Consider the following 15678-nt stretch of genomic DNA (forward strand, 5'->3'; position numbering starts at 1 on the left):
AGGCTGTTGCCCCCGCGACCCGACCTCGGATAAGCGGAAGATGATGGATGGATGGATGGATGGATGGATATATATATATATATATATATATATATATATATATATATATATATATATATATTTTTTTTTTAATTGCTCTGTTGGAAAAATTAAGTGATAATATTACTTGAAAAAAAAAACGGTTTACATTTAAAGAATAATTATGTAATACTACCAGTAAAAAAAAAAAATGTATATATATATATATATATATATATATATATATATATATATTTTTTTTTTCAAGAATAAACCTGTGATGTAAGGACATTGTCTTTTTTCTTGTATTATTTTTACATTACAACATGAATGGGATTTTTTTCCCCCAAATATTACGACAATATTCCGCTAAAATTACAACTTTATTCCCATAAGCATCAATTTGGAATTGGGTGTTAAATCACCGAAAGGATTCCCGAGTGCGGCCACCGCTGCCGCTCACTGCTCCCCTCACCCCACAGGGGGTGAAACAAGGGGATGAGTTAATTGCAGAGGGGTAATTTCACCACACCTAGTGTGTGTGTGTGTGACTATCAAAAAAGCAAAATAATTTCACCATGTTTTTAATCAGAGTACTGCGGCTATAATCCTGGAAATTGCATCTTAAAATGTTGTTATAGTTTTATAGTTACACAATCAAATCAGGTGTGACAATAACTAATCCCAAACAGTCCAAGTTTAGAACGATACCCTTGAACTGCACAGATGGTTTATCCATGAATGGATCAATGTTGGTTAGTTAAGCCAGCCGCGTTCAAGGAAACACTTGTGAAAATGTTGTAGTGCATCATCACAAGACTCCAGTAAGAAATCACACAATAAGAGCACTCGGAAAAAACGGTGATGCAAAATATGTCAAAACATGTCACTGGTATGTGCATCATTTTGTGGCATACCTTAACAAAATATGTTTTCCATGGCTAATAACGGCTTTATTCTGTGTTTTTGAGAGGTTTTTATATGATCCCTGATGTAGACCTGCAAAAATGACAAAATATGCTGTAATGCAGTGGTTCTCAAATGGGTACTTGAAGGTATGCCAAAGGGGTTTGTGAGATTTTAAAAAAAATATTCTAAAAAATAGCAACATTTCAAAAATCCTTTATAAATATATTTATTGAATAATACTTCAACAAAATATGACTGCAAGTTCATAAACTGTGAAAAGAAATGCAACAATGCAATATTCAGTGTTTTTGCGGACATGTTCCATAAATATTGATGTTAAAGATTTCTTTTTTGTGAAAAAATGTTTACAATTAAGTTCATGAATCCAGATGGATCTCTATTACAATCCCCTAAGAGGGCACTTTAAGTTGATGATTACTTCTATGTGTAGAAATCGTTATTTAGAATTGAATCACTTGTTTATTTTTCAACAAGTTTTTAGTTATTTTTATCTTTTTTTCCCCAAATAGTTCAAGAAAGTCCACTACAAATGAGCAATATTTTGCACTCTTATACCATTTAATGAATCGAAAACTGATGACATAGTGCTGTATTTTACTTGTGTATCTCTTTTTTTTTCAACCAAAAATGCTTTGCTCTGATTAGGGGGTACTAGGAATAAAAAAAAATGTTCACATCACTGAAAAAAGGTTGAGAACCACTGCGGTAATGTGCATGCCAGGCCAGTAGATGGCGATGTCACTTTCTAAAGAAACACCATGCACATGCTGACCCACTGTTTTCCTTCTTAAAATAGGTGAAAGTATCATCAAGTATATAAACGCCACACCGTTCTGTGTTATAGTGACATCATGTCCACATTGGCCTCTTAAACACATTTCCTATTTTTGGATATATGCATTTCTTTTTAGCATTTACAAACCCCGTTTCCATATGAGTTGGGAAATTGTGTTAGATGTAAATATAAACGGAATACAATGATTTACCAATCATTTTCAACCCATATTCAGTTGAATATGCTACAAAGACAACATATTTCATGTTCAAACTGATAAACTTTTTTTTTTTGCAAATAATCATTAACTTTAGAATTTGATGCCAGCAACACGTGACAAAGAAGTTGGGAAAGGTGGCAATAAATACTGATAAAGTTGAGGAATGCTCATCAAACACTTATTTGGAACATCCCACAGGTGTGCAGGCTAATTGGGAACAGGTGGGTGCCGTGATTGGGTATAAAAATAGCTTCCCAAAAAATGCTCAGTCTTTCACAAGAAAGGATGGAGCGAGGTACACCCCTTTGTCCACAACTGCGTGAGCAAATAGTCAAACAGTTTAAGAACAATGTTTCTCAAAGTGCAAGTGCAAGACATTTAGGGATTTCAACATCTACGGTCCATAATATCATCAAAAGGTTCAGAGAATCTGGAGAAATCACTCCACGGAAGCGGCATGGCCGGAAACCAACATTGAATGACTGTGACCTTCAATAACTCTGACGACACTGTATCAAAAACCGACATCAATCTCTAAAGGATATCACCACATGGGCTCAGGAACACTTCAGAAAACCACTGTCACTAAATACAGTTCATCGCTACATCTGTAAATGCAAGTTAAAGCTCTACCATGCAAAGCGAAAGTCATTTATCAACAACATCCAGAAACGCCACCGGCTTCTTTGGGCCCGAGATCATCTAAGATGGACTGATACAAAGTGGCAAAGTGTTCTGTGGTCTGATAAGTCCACATTTCAAATTGTTTTTGGGAAATATTCGACATCGTGTCATCCGGACCAAAGGGGAAGTGAACCATCCAGACTGTTATCGACTCAAAGTTCAAGCCAGCATCTGTGATGGTATGGGGCTGCATTAGTGCCCAAGGCATGGGTAACTTACACATTTTTGAAAACACCATTAATGCTGAAAGGTACATACAGGTTTTGGAACAACAAATGCTGCCATCTAAGCGCCGTCTTTTTCATGGACGCCCCTGCTTATTTCAGCAAGACAATGCCAAGCCACATTCAGCACGTGTTACAACAGCGTGGCTTCGTGAAAAAAGATTGCGGGTACTTTCCTGGCCCGCCTGGAGTCCAGACCCGTCTCCCATCGAAAATGTGTGGCGCATTATGAAGCGTAAAATACGACAGCGGAGACCCCGGACTGTTGAAAAACTGAAGCTCTACATAAAACAAGAATGGGAAAGAATTCCACTTTCAAAGCTTCAACAATTAGTTTCCTCAGTTCCCAAACCTTTTTTGAGTGTTGTTAAAAGAAAAGGTGATGTAACACAGTGGTGAACATGCCCTTTCCCAACTACTTTGGCACGTGTTGCAGCCACGAAATTTTAAGTTAATTACTGTTTGCAAAAAAAAAAAATGAAGTTTATGAGTTTGAACATCAAATATGTTGTCTTTGTAGTGCATTCAATTGAATATGGGTTTAAAAGGATTTACAAATCATTGTATTCCGTTTATATCTACATCTAACACAATTTCCCAACTTGTATGGAAACAGGGTTTGTATTATAAAGCAGCTCCAAAATGCATTTTGTCAAATACATATTCTGTCAAAATGGTCTTGGGTTAAACGGACTCATAGTTTAAAATCAGACTGAAGTCTTTTCATAAGAGGCTGCTGTGCAAGTTCAAAAAGAACACAAATTGTGTCACAATGTTTCCAAATGTATTCAGATTACAATCAGACCTCAGCGTTTAAGTAACCCCACTCGGGATTGGATGCATCTCTCAATTTGTTATACCAGAGTTCATACCGTGAAGTTGTACCAGTTTTGGCGGAATGATCCAAGTCCTGATTGGTCCTTCACGCCAGTGTGTTTGTCACTGAAGTCACTGACTTAAAACTGTGTGAATGTGGTTCTTTTCTCCAGAACCTCAAGGTAATCCGGATCAATGTGAAGCTTAGCCTTCAGTTCCCAATACTCGCTCCTGTTAGGCTCCACATAAACAGTACTCGGTGCTGTACAGTAGAGTATTGTCTGTTGTACTCTGTCCGGAGGCACGTACTGATGCCTTGCGTTAAAGTCTGACGTGTACTGGCTGGACGGACGCGTGGTGTGCCTGCATGGTAGCGTATTGCTGTAGCGTGGGTTCTGGTCCTGATCGAGTACTTCTCTGTAGTAAGACGGATCATCCCGGTGTGGCGTGGAGGGCTTATTGAGAGGCTCGGAGGCGGTGGTGCTGTACTCTGAGCCTATCGCGTTACTGGCTGCTTCTTCGTCAGAGTTGCCCAGAAAGGGGCCGCTCAGCTCGTCGAAATCCCGAAATCCCTCCACTGATTTGCTATCCGCGGATGATTGCCCCGTGGTTCTGCAAGTTTGCTCCAAGGGTGGCGGAATATACTCGTACACGTGTCCAGCTGATGTCCTGACCTTCGGGATTGTTCCTTTTTTGTACAGACCGTACTCCATGTTGAGAGAGCTGATGCAAGTATTCATGGAATTGTTGTGCTCATTTTGACTCTTTCGGTGTTTCTTCCTCATCGTTACAAACAATCCTGCTGCCACGAAGACGGATGCAATGAACATGAGCACGAGGGCAAGGATCATCACCGATAAAGGGATTGCTCCGTATTGAGTGTCGGTGTCCAACGGCGTTTCGATGGTAATTGTGCTGCCAGGAATGGATTCTTCTGTGGGTGGGATTACGGACGCCAGTGGAGCCGAGTTATTAGGGCAGAAATTAGTTGTCTTTATGTAGCGCATATCTTCCCCGGCGAGCTTTTTCGGTGAGCCGCAGATGACGTTGTTTACGACAGTGCCCGTGCTTAGCTGCTCCAGCCACATCTTCAAGTCTAGAATCCTACACGAGCAATCCCAGGGGTTCTCATACAAATCCACCTGCACCAGTGCCGTCAGCTGATCGATCACGCCGCTGACGGGCAGGTAGCGCAGATGGTTACTGCGAAGATTGAGCCTTGCCAAGGCGAGGCCGCTAAATGTTCCCACGGGTAAAGTTTTCAAGAGGTTGTTGTTCAAAAACAAAAGCTGCAGTTTGGGGACGTGTTGGAATGTGTCCGCCGCGACCCCTTTAATGACGTTGTATTCTAAATACAAGAACTGTAGGCTCTCTAGTCCGTAGAACATATCCTCTGTAAGATGGTCTATCAAATTCCCGTTAAGGTAGAGTCTCCTGAGATGAGTCAAATCAGCAAAAGCTTTGTCGTGGATTTGAGCTATCCGATTGTTCCCTAGATGAAGCAAATCTAATCCGGTCGCCTCAATGAAATCCGTTCTCCGCACCACAGGGATATAATTCCCTGTGAGATACATCTTTTTAGGATTGTACGGTTTGGGGTCTAAATCGGAAATGTGCTCAATCTTTCGTTCCTGGCAGTTCACGTTCAGGCCGAGGTCTGAAATCTGCAGGTTGCAGGTGCAGGCAGACGGGCAGTCCAAAGGCACGGGGGATTTGGTTTGATATGAAATAATTTGGCCGTAATTCTGAGGTTTTTTCGCAGCCAGGCGAGCAGTGGGTCTTGATTTTAATTTGCCTGACTGCCGAGGACCCTTGGTTGGTCTGGACGATGACCTCGCAATGCCGGATGAAGTTAAGGAGGCGGTGGAAATGGCCGGCGTGCTCCGGTAGTAGGCCTCTGTGTTCAAATGCGGCAGCGGCGGCATCTCGTACTCGGCGATGGCTCTCCTCGGGCACAGCTCCTGTTTCGACACCTCGTCAAGATCCCTCCCGTGGAGGCGGAAGGGGAACTCGCAAACCACGTCTCCGACCAACGCCGTGTACGATATGCTCTCGAGCCAGGTCTTGAGGGCGATCAGGTCACAGGAGCAGTTCCACGGGTTCTCCTCCAGCTGCAGCTCCACCACGCCGTCCATGTGCTCCAGCAGACCCGAGTAAGGCAGCACTTTCAGCTGGTTCCCCCTCAAGTCCAGATGAGTCAGCGGCACGTGCTGGAAGACGTTCGTAGGCAGCGCGGATATCAAGTTGTCGTTGAGTATCAACACCTCCAGGTGCCGGAGCCGGCCGAGGGCGTTGGGCGCCACTTGGGTGACGTAGTTATAATCAAGTTGCAGATACTCCAGACTTTCAAGGCCCCGGAAAAGCTCCTCCTTCAAGGCATCAATTTTGTTATTGTTGAGATGTAATCGCTTTAATCCCTGAAGTCCCGTGAAAGCTCCCGCTTCAATCAGCGATATCTCATTATTCCCCAGATGTAGTATGGCGAGTCCTCGATAGTCGACAAAGTCATTAGCGGCAAGCCTCTTTAAGACGTTCCCAGTGAGCAGCAGATGATACTGTGGGAAGTTTGGCGGGGTTATTTCAGAGATACTCCCAATTCCCTTGTTTTCACAGCTCACTGTGAGCACCCCCTCTCTCGACTCGCAGGCACAGAGCCTTTCGCAGAGTCCTCCTCCGTAAGACATTCCCGCCGTGCACACGGAGGCTGCTCCCAGCAACACACACCAGATCCGGAGATGCATTTTTCCTTTGTCGGATCTCATCAGAGTCCCGCTAAAGTATCTTCAACAATGTCATTATAAAGCGGCAACTCGGACACAACCAGCACGAGTCAAAGCCCTCGTTTGTGGCTACCCGGAGGTAACTTCTGCCCGTGTTGCTGCTGATTTAAAAACGGCTCAAAAAAAAAACCCAGCACGGGAGCGAGAACGTGACGGAGAGCGGAGAACTCCCACAGGCGATGTAAACAAAAATCAAGGTCAAAGCCAGACTCATCTCAACAGAAAACACAAAGCCCATTTTAAAAAGGAAGCGTCATGCACAGGGGCGGACTTGAATCTTCGTTTAGCACACTTCCTACCTCACGCCCGTGGGTTGGAACGCGGGGTTGCAGTCGGCACGTCTTTTAGGTCTCATCTGTCAAAAAAACAACAACAAAAAAACAGGATCCCTTCAGCACGCTCCCCTCCCCGAGGTCCTGAAGAGAATGGGGGAAAAAAAAAAAAAGAAAACGTGCCGATTGACTGTAAATGCTTCTCTTCCGACGGAGCAGACGGAGATGCCGCCGCGCCTGGTAACAAAGTTCCTTATTCTCTCCGGCTCGCTCTCTTTCTCACTCGCTCTCTTTTTTTCCCTCCATCCGCCGCTCTCTCGCTCCATCCCTTCCCCAATTGTCGGGAGGATGTCAAGTCGTTTTATTTCAAGCAGAAAGAATCAGCTCAATGAAGCGTCATACCGAGATGTGGGGGGAAAGGGGGGGGGCACAAATTATTATATGTTGACCTACCTTACGAAAGACCCCCCTCATCCCTTAAAAAACAGAAATAAAAAAAAAAAAATAATTCAGTGAAGCGCGGCATTCCAGCCGTGCTTAAACAGTTTGTTTTAAACCAGCTTAGCACGTTATTCATCCGGGAAAAAAAAAACAGAAACCTCAACCAGGATGTCACGTTACATCATCCTTTTTGCCTAATCTGTCAATCCAGGGAGGCGCTGCGCTCATATTTTCTTCTGCGCTTGACAACGGCAGAAAATATCAGCTGAGTTTATTTCCAAACGCTGTCTGTGACGCGGCAGTAAAACGGCTGATCCAACAAAACAGAAGTCTTCTGTCTTCGCTGCGAAAGGTAGCTCTCTAAGTTAAGTCCATCCATTTTTTACAGCTTTGGGGTCGCGAGGGGCGTTGGTGCCTATATCAGCTACAATCGGGCGGAAGGCGCCGTACACCCTGGACAAGTTGCCACCTCATCGCAGTCTAAGTTAAGTGGACTCCGGCTTATTAGTGATTCCTAGAGCTCAAAAAAAGTCTGCGGGCTATAGAGCGTTTTCCGTTCGGGCTCCAGTACTCTGGAATGCCCTCCCGGTAACAGTTCGAGATGCTACCTCAGTAGAAGCATTTAAGTCTCACCTTAAAACTCATCTGTATACTCTAGCCTTTAAATAGACCTCCTTTTTAGACCAGTTGATCTGCCGCTTCTTTTCTTTCTCCTATGTCCCCCCCTCCCTTGTGGAGGGGGTCCGGTCCGATGACCATGGATGAAGTACTGGCTGTCCAGAGTCGAGACCCAGGATGGACCGCTCGTAGGGACCCAGGATGGACCGCTCGCCTGTATCAGTTGGGGACATCTCTACGCTGCTGATCCGCTTGAGATGGTTTCCTGTGGACGGGACTCTCGCTGCTGTCTTGGAGCCACTATGGATTGAACTTTCACAGTATCATGTTAGACCCGCTCGACATCCATTGCTTTCGGTCCCCTAGAGGAGGGGGGTTGCCCACATCTGAGGTCCTCTCCAAGGTTTCTCATAGTCAGCATTGTCACTGGCGTCCCACTGGATGTGAATTCTTCCTGCCCACTGGGTGTGAGTTTTCCTTGCCCTTTTGTGGGTTCGTCCGAGGATGTTGTAGTCGTAATGATTTGTGCAGTCCTTTGAGACATTTGTGATTTGGGGCTATATAAATAAACATTGATTGATTGATTGATTGATTGAATTCCATGGTGACATCTCGGTGAATTCGCCGAGGAATTTGTGGAACTGAAACAATACAAAAACAATGCCATCGTAAATTGTGCTAACAAATGCACCTGGAAACGTGTTAGCATATTAGCTAATGCTAACAACACTGGCTTCATTTCATGACGGTAGCACGTGCAAAAATGCATGAAAACACTCCTACAATTCAGTAAGTATGAATTGTTTTAGTTACGTTGTAAAACCGGGCAACATGATGGAACAGGGGTTAGTGCATGTACCTCACAATACAAAGGTCCTGGGTTCGATCCCCGGGTTTAGGGTCTTTCTGTGTAGAGTTTGCATGTACTCCCCGTAACTGCGTAGGGTCACTCTGGGTACTCCGGCTTCCTCCCACCTCCAAAAGGTGGGAGGACAACGGCAGATCATATCAGCTGAGTTTATTTCCAAACGGTGTTTGTGACGCGGCAGTAAAACGGCTGATCAAACAAAACAGAAGTCTTCTGTCTTCGCTGCGAAAGGTAGCTCTCTAAGTTAAGTCCATCCATTTTTTACAGCTTTGGGGTCGCGAGGGGCGCCGGTGCCTATATCAGCCACAATCGGGCGGAAGGCGGGGTACACCCTGGACAAGTTGCCACCTCATCGCCGCCTAAGTTAAGTGGACTCAAGAATTCCATGGTGACATCTCGGTGAATTCGCCGAGGAATTTGTGGAATTGAAACAATACAAAAACAATGCCATCGTAAATTTTGCTAACAAATTGCACTCGGAAACGTGTTAGCATATTAGCTAATGCTAACAACGCTGGCTTCATTACATGACGGTGGCACGTGCATATATGCATGAAAACACTCCTACAAGTCAGTAAGTGTGAATTGTTTTAGTTACGTTGTAAAACCGGGCAACATGGTGGAACAGGGGTTAGTGCATGTGCCTTAAAATACAAAGGTCCTGGGTTCGATCCCCGGGTTTAGGGTCTTTCTGTGTAGAGTTTGCATGTTCTCCCCGTAACTGCGTGTGGTCACTCTGGGTACTTCGGCTTCCTCCCACCTCCAAAAGAGATGCATCTGGGGATAGGTTGATTGGCAACACTAAATTGGCCCTAGGGTGTGAACGTTGTCTGTCCATCTGTGTTGGCCCTGCGATGAGTTGGCGACTCTTCCAGGGAGTACCCCGCCCTCCGCCTGAATGCAGCTGATAGGCTCCAACAAACTGCCACCCCGTGTAGTAAAAACGCTAGGTCACGTTACATCATCCTTTTTGCCTAATACACTGTTTTTCAACTTTTTCTGAGCCACATTGTCATGTACGGATGTACTTTGTGGACGCCATCTGCTCTACGCGCTTTGCTGTCTTTGCTGTCGTCCAGCATTCTGTTTTTGTTTACTTTAAAAAAAAATGTAACTCAGCAGCCGATATTGACGATAAAAAGTTGTTCTCCCAATTGTTGGATTTGAATTCAAACCATAACAAACCATGCATCACTATAGCTCTTGTCTCATAGTAGGTGTATTGTCGCAACCTGTCACATCACGCCGTGACTTATTTGGAGATTTTTATTCTTTTCTGTGTAGTCTTTTAGTTCTTGTGTTGCGCTCCTATCTCGGTGTCGATTGTCATGTACGGATGTACTTTGTGGACGCTGTCTGCTCCACGCAGCTATAAGTCTTTGCTGTCGTCCAGCATTCTGTTTTTGTTTACTTTAAAACAAATCTAACTCAGCAGCCGATATTGACGATAAAAAGTTGTTCTCGTAATTGTTGGATATGAATTCAAACCATGACAAACCATGCATCAATTTAGCTCTTGTCTCAAAGTAGGTGTATTGTCGCAACCTGTCACATCATGCCGTGACTGATTTTGAGTTTTTTGGTGTTTTCCTGTGTGTAGTGTTTTAGCTCCTGTCTTGCGCTCCTATCTGGGTGTTGATTGTCGTGTACGGATGTACTTTGTGGACGCCGTCTGCTCCACGCGTTGTAAGTCTTTGCTGTTGTCCAGCATTCTGTTTTTGTTTACTTTAAAAAAAACTTTAACTCAGCAGCCGATATTGACGATAAAAAGTTGTTCTCGCATTTGTTGGACATGACCTTAAACCATAACCAAGCATGCATCAATTTAGCTCTTGTCTCAAAGTAGGTGTACTGTCACGACCTGTCACATCACCTTGTAACGTATTTTGAGTTTTTTTTGGTGTTTTCCTGTGTGTAGTGTTTTAGTTCTTGTGTTGCGCTCCTATCTTGGTGTTTATTGTCATGTACAGATGTACTTTGTGGACGCCGTCTGCTCCACACGCTGTAAGTCTTTGCTGTTGTCCAGCATTCTGTTTTTGTTTACTTTAAAAAAAACTTTAACTCAGCAGCCGATATTGACGATAAAAAGTTGTTCTCGCATTTGTTGGACATGACCTTAAACCATAACCAAGCATGCATCAATTTAGCTCTTGTCTCAAAGTAGGTGTACTGTCACGACCTGTCACATCACCTTGCAACGTATTTTGAGTTTTTTTTGGTGTTTTCCTGTGTGTAGTGTTTTAGTTCTTGTGTTGCGCTCCTATCTTGGTGTTTATTGTCATGTACAGATGTACTTTGTGGACGCCGTCTGCTCCACACGCTGTAAGTCTTTGCTGTCGTCCAGCATTCTGTTTTCGTTTAGTTTAAAAAAATGTTTAACTCAGCAGCCGATATTGACGATAAAAAGTTGTTCTCGCAATTGTTGCATATGAATTCAAACCATTGCCACCCGTGCATCACTGTAGCTCTTGTCTCAAAGTAGTTGTACTTTCACTACCTGTCACATCACCCTGTGACGTATTTGGAGTTTTTTGGTGTTTTCCTGTGTGTAGTGTTTTAGTTCTTATGTTGCGCTCCTATCTCGGTGTCGATTGTCATGTACGGATGTACTTTGTGGACGCTGTCTGCTCCACGCAGCTATAAGTCTTTGCTGTCGTCCAGCATTCTGTTTTTGTTTACTTTAAAACAAATCTAACTCAGCAGCCGATATTGACGATAAAAAGTTGTTCTCGTAATTGTTGGATATGAATTCAAACCATGACAAACCATGCATCAATTTAGCTCTTGTCTCAAAGTAGGTGTATTGTCGCAACCTGTCACATCACGCCGTGACTGATTTTGAGTTTTTTTGTGTTTTCCTGTGTGTAGTGTTTTAGCTCCTGTCTTGCGCTCCTATCTTGGTGTTTATTGTCATGTACGGATGTACTTTGTGGACGCTATCTGCTCCACACGCTGTTAGTCTTTGCTGTCGTCCAGCATTCTGTTTTCGTTTATTTAAAAAAAAATATAACTCAGCAGCCGATATTGATAATAAATAGTCGTTCTCGCAATTGTTGGATTTGAATTCAAACCATAACAAACCATGCATCACTACAGCTCTTTTCTCAAAGTAGGTGTAGTATCACGACCTGTCACATCACCCTGTGACGTATTTGGAGTTTTTTGGTGTTTTCCTGTGTGTAGTGTTTTAGTTCTTGTGTTGCGCTCCTATCTCGGTGTCGATTGTCATGTACGGATGTACTTTGTGGACGCTATCTGCTCCACACGCCGTTAGTCTTTGCTGTCGTCCAGCATTCTGTTTTCGTTTATTTAAAAAAATATATAACTCAGCAGCCGATATTGATAATAAATAGTCGTTCTCGCAATTGTTGGATTTGAATTCAAACCATAACAAACCATGCATCACTACAGCTCTTTTCTCAAAGTAGGTGTAGTATCACGACCTGTCACATCACCCTGTGACGTATTTGGAGTTTTTTGGTGTTTTCCTGTGTGTAATGTTTTAGTTCTTGTGTTGCGCTCCTATCTCAGTGTCGATTGTCATGTACGGATGTACTTTGTGGACGCTGTCTGCTCCACGCAGCTATAAGTCTTTGCTGTCGTCCAGCATTCTGTTTTTGTTTACTTTAAAACAAATCTATCTCAGCAGCCGATATTGACGATAAAAAGTTGTTCTCGTAATTGTTGGATATTAACTCAAACCATGACAAACCATGCATCAATTTAGCTCTTGTCTCAAAGTAGGTGTATTGTCGCAACCTGTCACATCACGCCGTGACTGATTTTGAGTTTTTTGGTGTTTTCCTGTGTGTAGTGTTTTAGCTCCTGTCTTGCGCTCCTATCTTGGTGTTTATTGTCATGTACGGATGTACTTTGTGGACGCTATCTGCTCCACACGCCGTTAGTCTTTGCTGTCGTCCAGCACTCTGTTTTTGTTTACTTTAAAAAAAATATAACTCAGCAGCCGATATTGACGATAAAAAGTTGTTCTCGCAATTGTTGCATATGAATTCAAACCATTGCCACCCGTGCATCACTGTAGCTCTTGTCTCAAAGTAGTTGTACTTTCACGACCTGTCACATCACCCTGTGACGTATTTGGAGTTTTTGGGTGTTTTCCTGTGTGTAGTGTTTTAGTTCTTGTGTTGCGCTCCTATCTCGGTGTCGATTGTCATGTACGGATGTACTTTGTGGACGCGGTCTGCTCCACGCAGCTATAAGTCTTTGCTGTCGTCCAGCATTCTGTTTTTGTTTACTTTAAAACAAATCTATCTCAGCAGCCGATATTGACGGTAAAAAGTTGTTCTCGTAATTGTTGGATATGAATTCAAACCATGACAAACCATGCATCAATTTAGCTCTTGTCTCAAAGTAGGTGTATTGTCGCAACCTGTCACATCACGCCGTGACTGATTTTGAGTTTTTTGGTGTTTTCCTGTGTGTAGTGTTTTAGCTCCTGTCTTGCGCTCCTATCTTGGTGTTTATTGACATGTATGGATGTACTTTGTGGACGCTATCTGCTCCACACGCTGTTAGTCTTTGCTGTCGTCCAGCATTCTGTTTTTGTTTACTTTAAAAAAAATATAACTCAGCAGCCGATATTGATGATAAATAACCGTTCTCGCAATTGTTGGATTTGAATTCAAACCATAACAAACCATGCATCACTATAGCTCTTTTCTCAAAGCAGGTGTACTATCACGACCTGTCACATCACCCTGTGACGTATTTGGAGTTTTTTGGTGTTTTCCTGTGTGTAGTGTTTTAGTTATTGTGTTGCGCTCCTATCTCAGTGTCGATTGTCATGTACGGATGTACTTTGTGGACGCTGTCTGCTCCACGCAGCTGTAAGTCTTTGCTGTCGTCCAGCATTCTGTTTTTGTTTACTTTAAAAAAATGTTTACTCAGCAGCCGATATTGACGATAAAAAGTTGTTCTTGTAATTGTTGGATTTGAATTAAAACCATTACAAACCATGCATCACTATAGCTCTTGTCTCAAAGTATGTGTATTGTCGCAACCTGTCACATCACGCCGTGACTTATTTTGAGTTGTTTGATGTTTTTCTGTGTAGTGTTTTAGTTCTTGTCTTGCGCTCCTATCTCGGTGTTGATTGCCGTGTAAGAATGTGCTTTGTGGACGCTGTCTGCTCCACGTGCTGTAAGTCTTTGCTGTCGTCCAGCATTCTTTTTTTGTTTACTTTGCAGCCAGTTCAGTTTTGGTTTCGTTCTGCATAGCCATCCCTAAGCTTCCATGCCCTTTCTTAGCGGCACTCGCCTTTTGTTTATTTTTGGTTTAAGCGTTGGATACCTTTTTACCTGCACGCTCTCACCCGCATATTGTGATCCCGACAGACCGTGTTCCTGACATCTCCAAAGAAATTACCTACCTTCTGCCACCTACTGATATGCCGAGCTCTAGACAGCACAGACACTCAACAATGGCACATTGATTGATTGATTGATTGATACTTTTATTAGTAGATTGCACAGTTCAGTACATATTCCGTACGTTATTTGCATTATTTGCAGATTGTAATGACTGCTTTGCATAAAATGTTTTAACCCAATTAGGTGACTTTACTTAAAGGCCTACTGAAATGAGATTTTCTTATTCAAACAGGGATAGCAGGTCCATTCTCTGTGTCATACTTGATCATTTCGCGATATTGCCATAGTTTTGCTGAGAGGATTTAGTAGAGAACATCGACGATAAGGTTTGCAACTTTTGGTCGCTAATAAAAAACCCTTGCCTGTACCGGAAGTAGCAGACGATGTAGGGCTCTTCACATCCTCACATTGTTTATAATCACAGCCACCAGCAGCAAGAGTGATTCGGACAGAGAAAGTGACGATTTCCCCATTAATTTGAGCGAGGATGAAAGATTCGTGGATGAGGAAAGTTAGAGTGAAGCACTAGAACAACAACAAAAAAAGGTGACGGCAGTGGGAGCGATTCAGATGTTATTAGACACATTTACTAGAATAATTCTGGAAAATCCTTATCTGATTAGTGTGTTACTAGTGTTTTAGTGAGATTATAAAGTCATACCTGAAAGTCGGAGGGCTGTGGTGACCGCCAGTGTCTCTGAGGGAAGCCATATGGAGAAGCCAAGAAAGTCACAGCTGTCTTTTTGACAGCTGCTACAGGAGGACGCAACCTCCGCTCAACTCTCCGGTAAGAGCCGACTTAATATCACAATTTCCTCATCCAAAAACTTGCTGGTTGACATGTGGTAGAAAAACATGTTCGCTTGACCGTTCCGTTCCGTATTAAAGCTTCACTACAAACAAAGAAACACCGGCTGTGTTTCGGTTGCTAAAGGCAGCTGCAACCCACAGCTTTCTAATCCGTCAATCCTGGGAGGCGAGCTGGTCATTTTTTTTTTTTTCTGTGCAAGGGCAGATCATATCAGCTGAAATCATAAAACAGATAACTCACTGTTGGGGTTGGGCAGGGGGAATATGTACCTGACACCCTGTCCCATGTTGTAATGTCACGGGGCTTTCACAGCACATCTCAATCAGCTTGGATACCTTGCTCCCCGTCAAGGAGAAACCCAGAGCGGCACTGGAGTACTTACAGAGAGTACAGAGGAGCTTTAATAGTCACGTCACCCCCCCCCCCCCCCCCCTGCATAATGCATGGACACACTAAGACTGGCCAGTGGGACTATTGATCAGTCGCCTGGTGCCAGCAGCAAATGAGAAGTAATGGCCCAAAGTCTCCTCGTTTTGTTCCATCGGTCCACTTGCTTTAAACGCTAATAAATGAGTCACGCAGTGAATGACTCACAGCACCTCACTCGAATGTTTTCACCTGGTCTTGATGAAAAGCAAACGGTTGGGTGTAATTAGTGTGAATTATTCATGTGTCCCTCTTTTGTTTATCCAATGTACCAACAGTGCTGAAAGCTAATAATGTTGGTATTTGTTGATCAAATTAGGGGGTGGGGTAAGAATATTGACACTGTGTTATGTCGCATCTCTCTCTTAGGGGGTGGAGTGGCTGTAATGTGATTTTTATTTTTCA

General features: G+C 43.3%; 1 protein-coding gene across 1 annotated transcript; it reads right to left on the bottom strand.

The window, feature by feature from the left end:
* Nucleotides 1–316: 316 nt before the first annotated feature.
* On the bottom strand, nucleotides 317–7031 carry slitrk5b (SLIT and NTRK-like family, member 5b). Its single transcript, XM_061879054.1, has one exon. The coding sequence runs from the start codon at nucleotides 6427–6429 to the stop codon at nucleotides 3808–3810; it is 2622 nt and encodes an 873-aa protein (XP_061735038.1). The 5' UTR covers nucleotides 6430–7031; the 3' UTR covers nucleotides 317–3807.
* Between the last annotated feature and the right edge of the window lie 8647 nt (nucleotides 7032–15678).

The sequence above is a fragment of the Nerophis ophidion genome, linkage group LG19, assembly GCF_033978795.1.
Source record: "Nerophis ophidion isolate RoL-2023_Sa linkage group LG19, RoL_Noph_v1.0, whole genome shotgun sequence".
Classification (NCBI taxonomy): Eukaryota; Metazoa; Chordata; class Actinopteri; order Syngnathiformes; family Syngnathidae; genus Nerophis; species Nerophis ophidion.

What these genes read in the sequence shown, in the direction of transcription:
- slitrk5b (XM_061879054.1), bottom strand. Translation starts at nt 6,429, where the DNA reads ATGAGATCCGACAAAGGAAAAATGCATCTCCGGATCTGGTGTGTGTTG.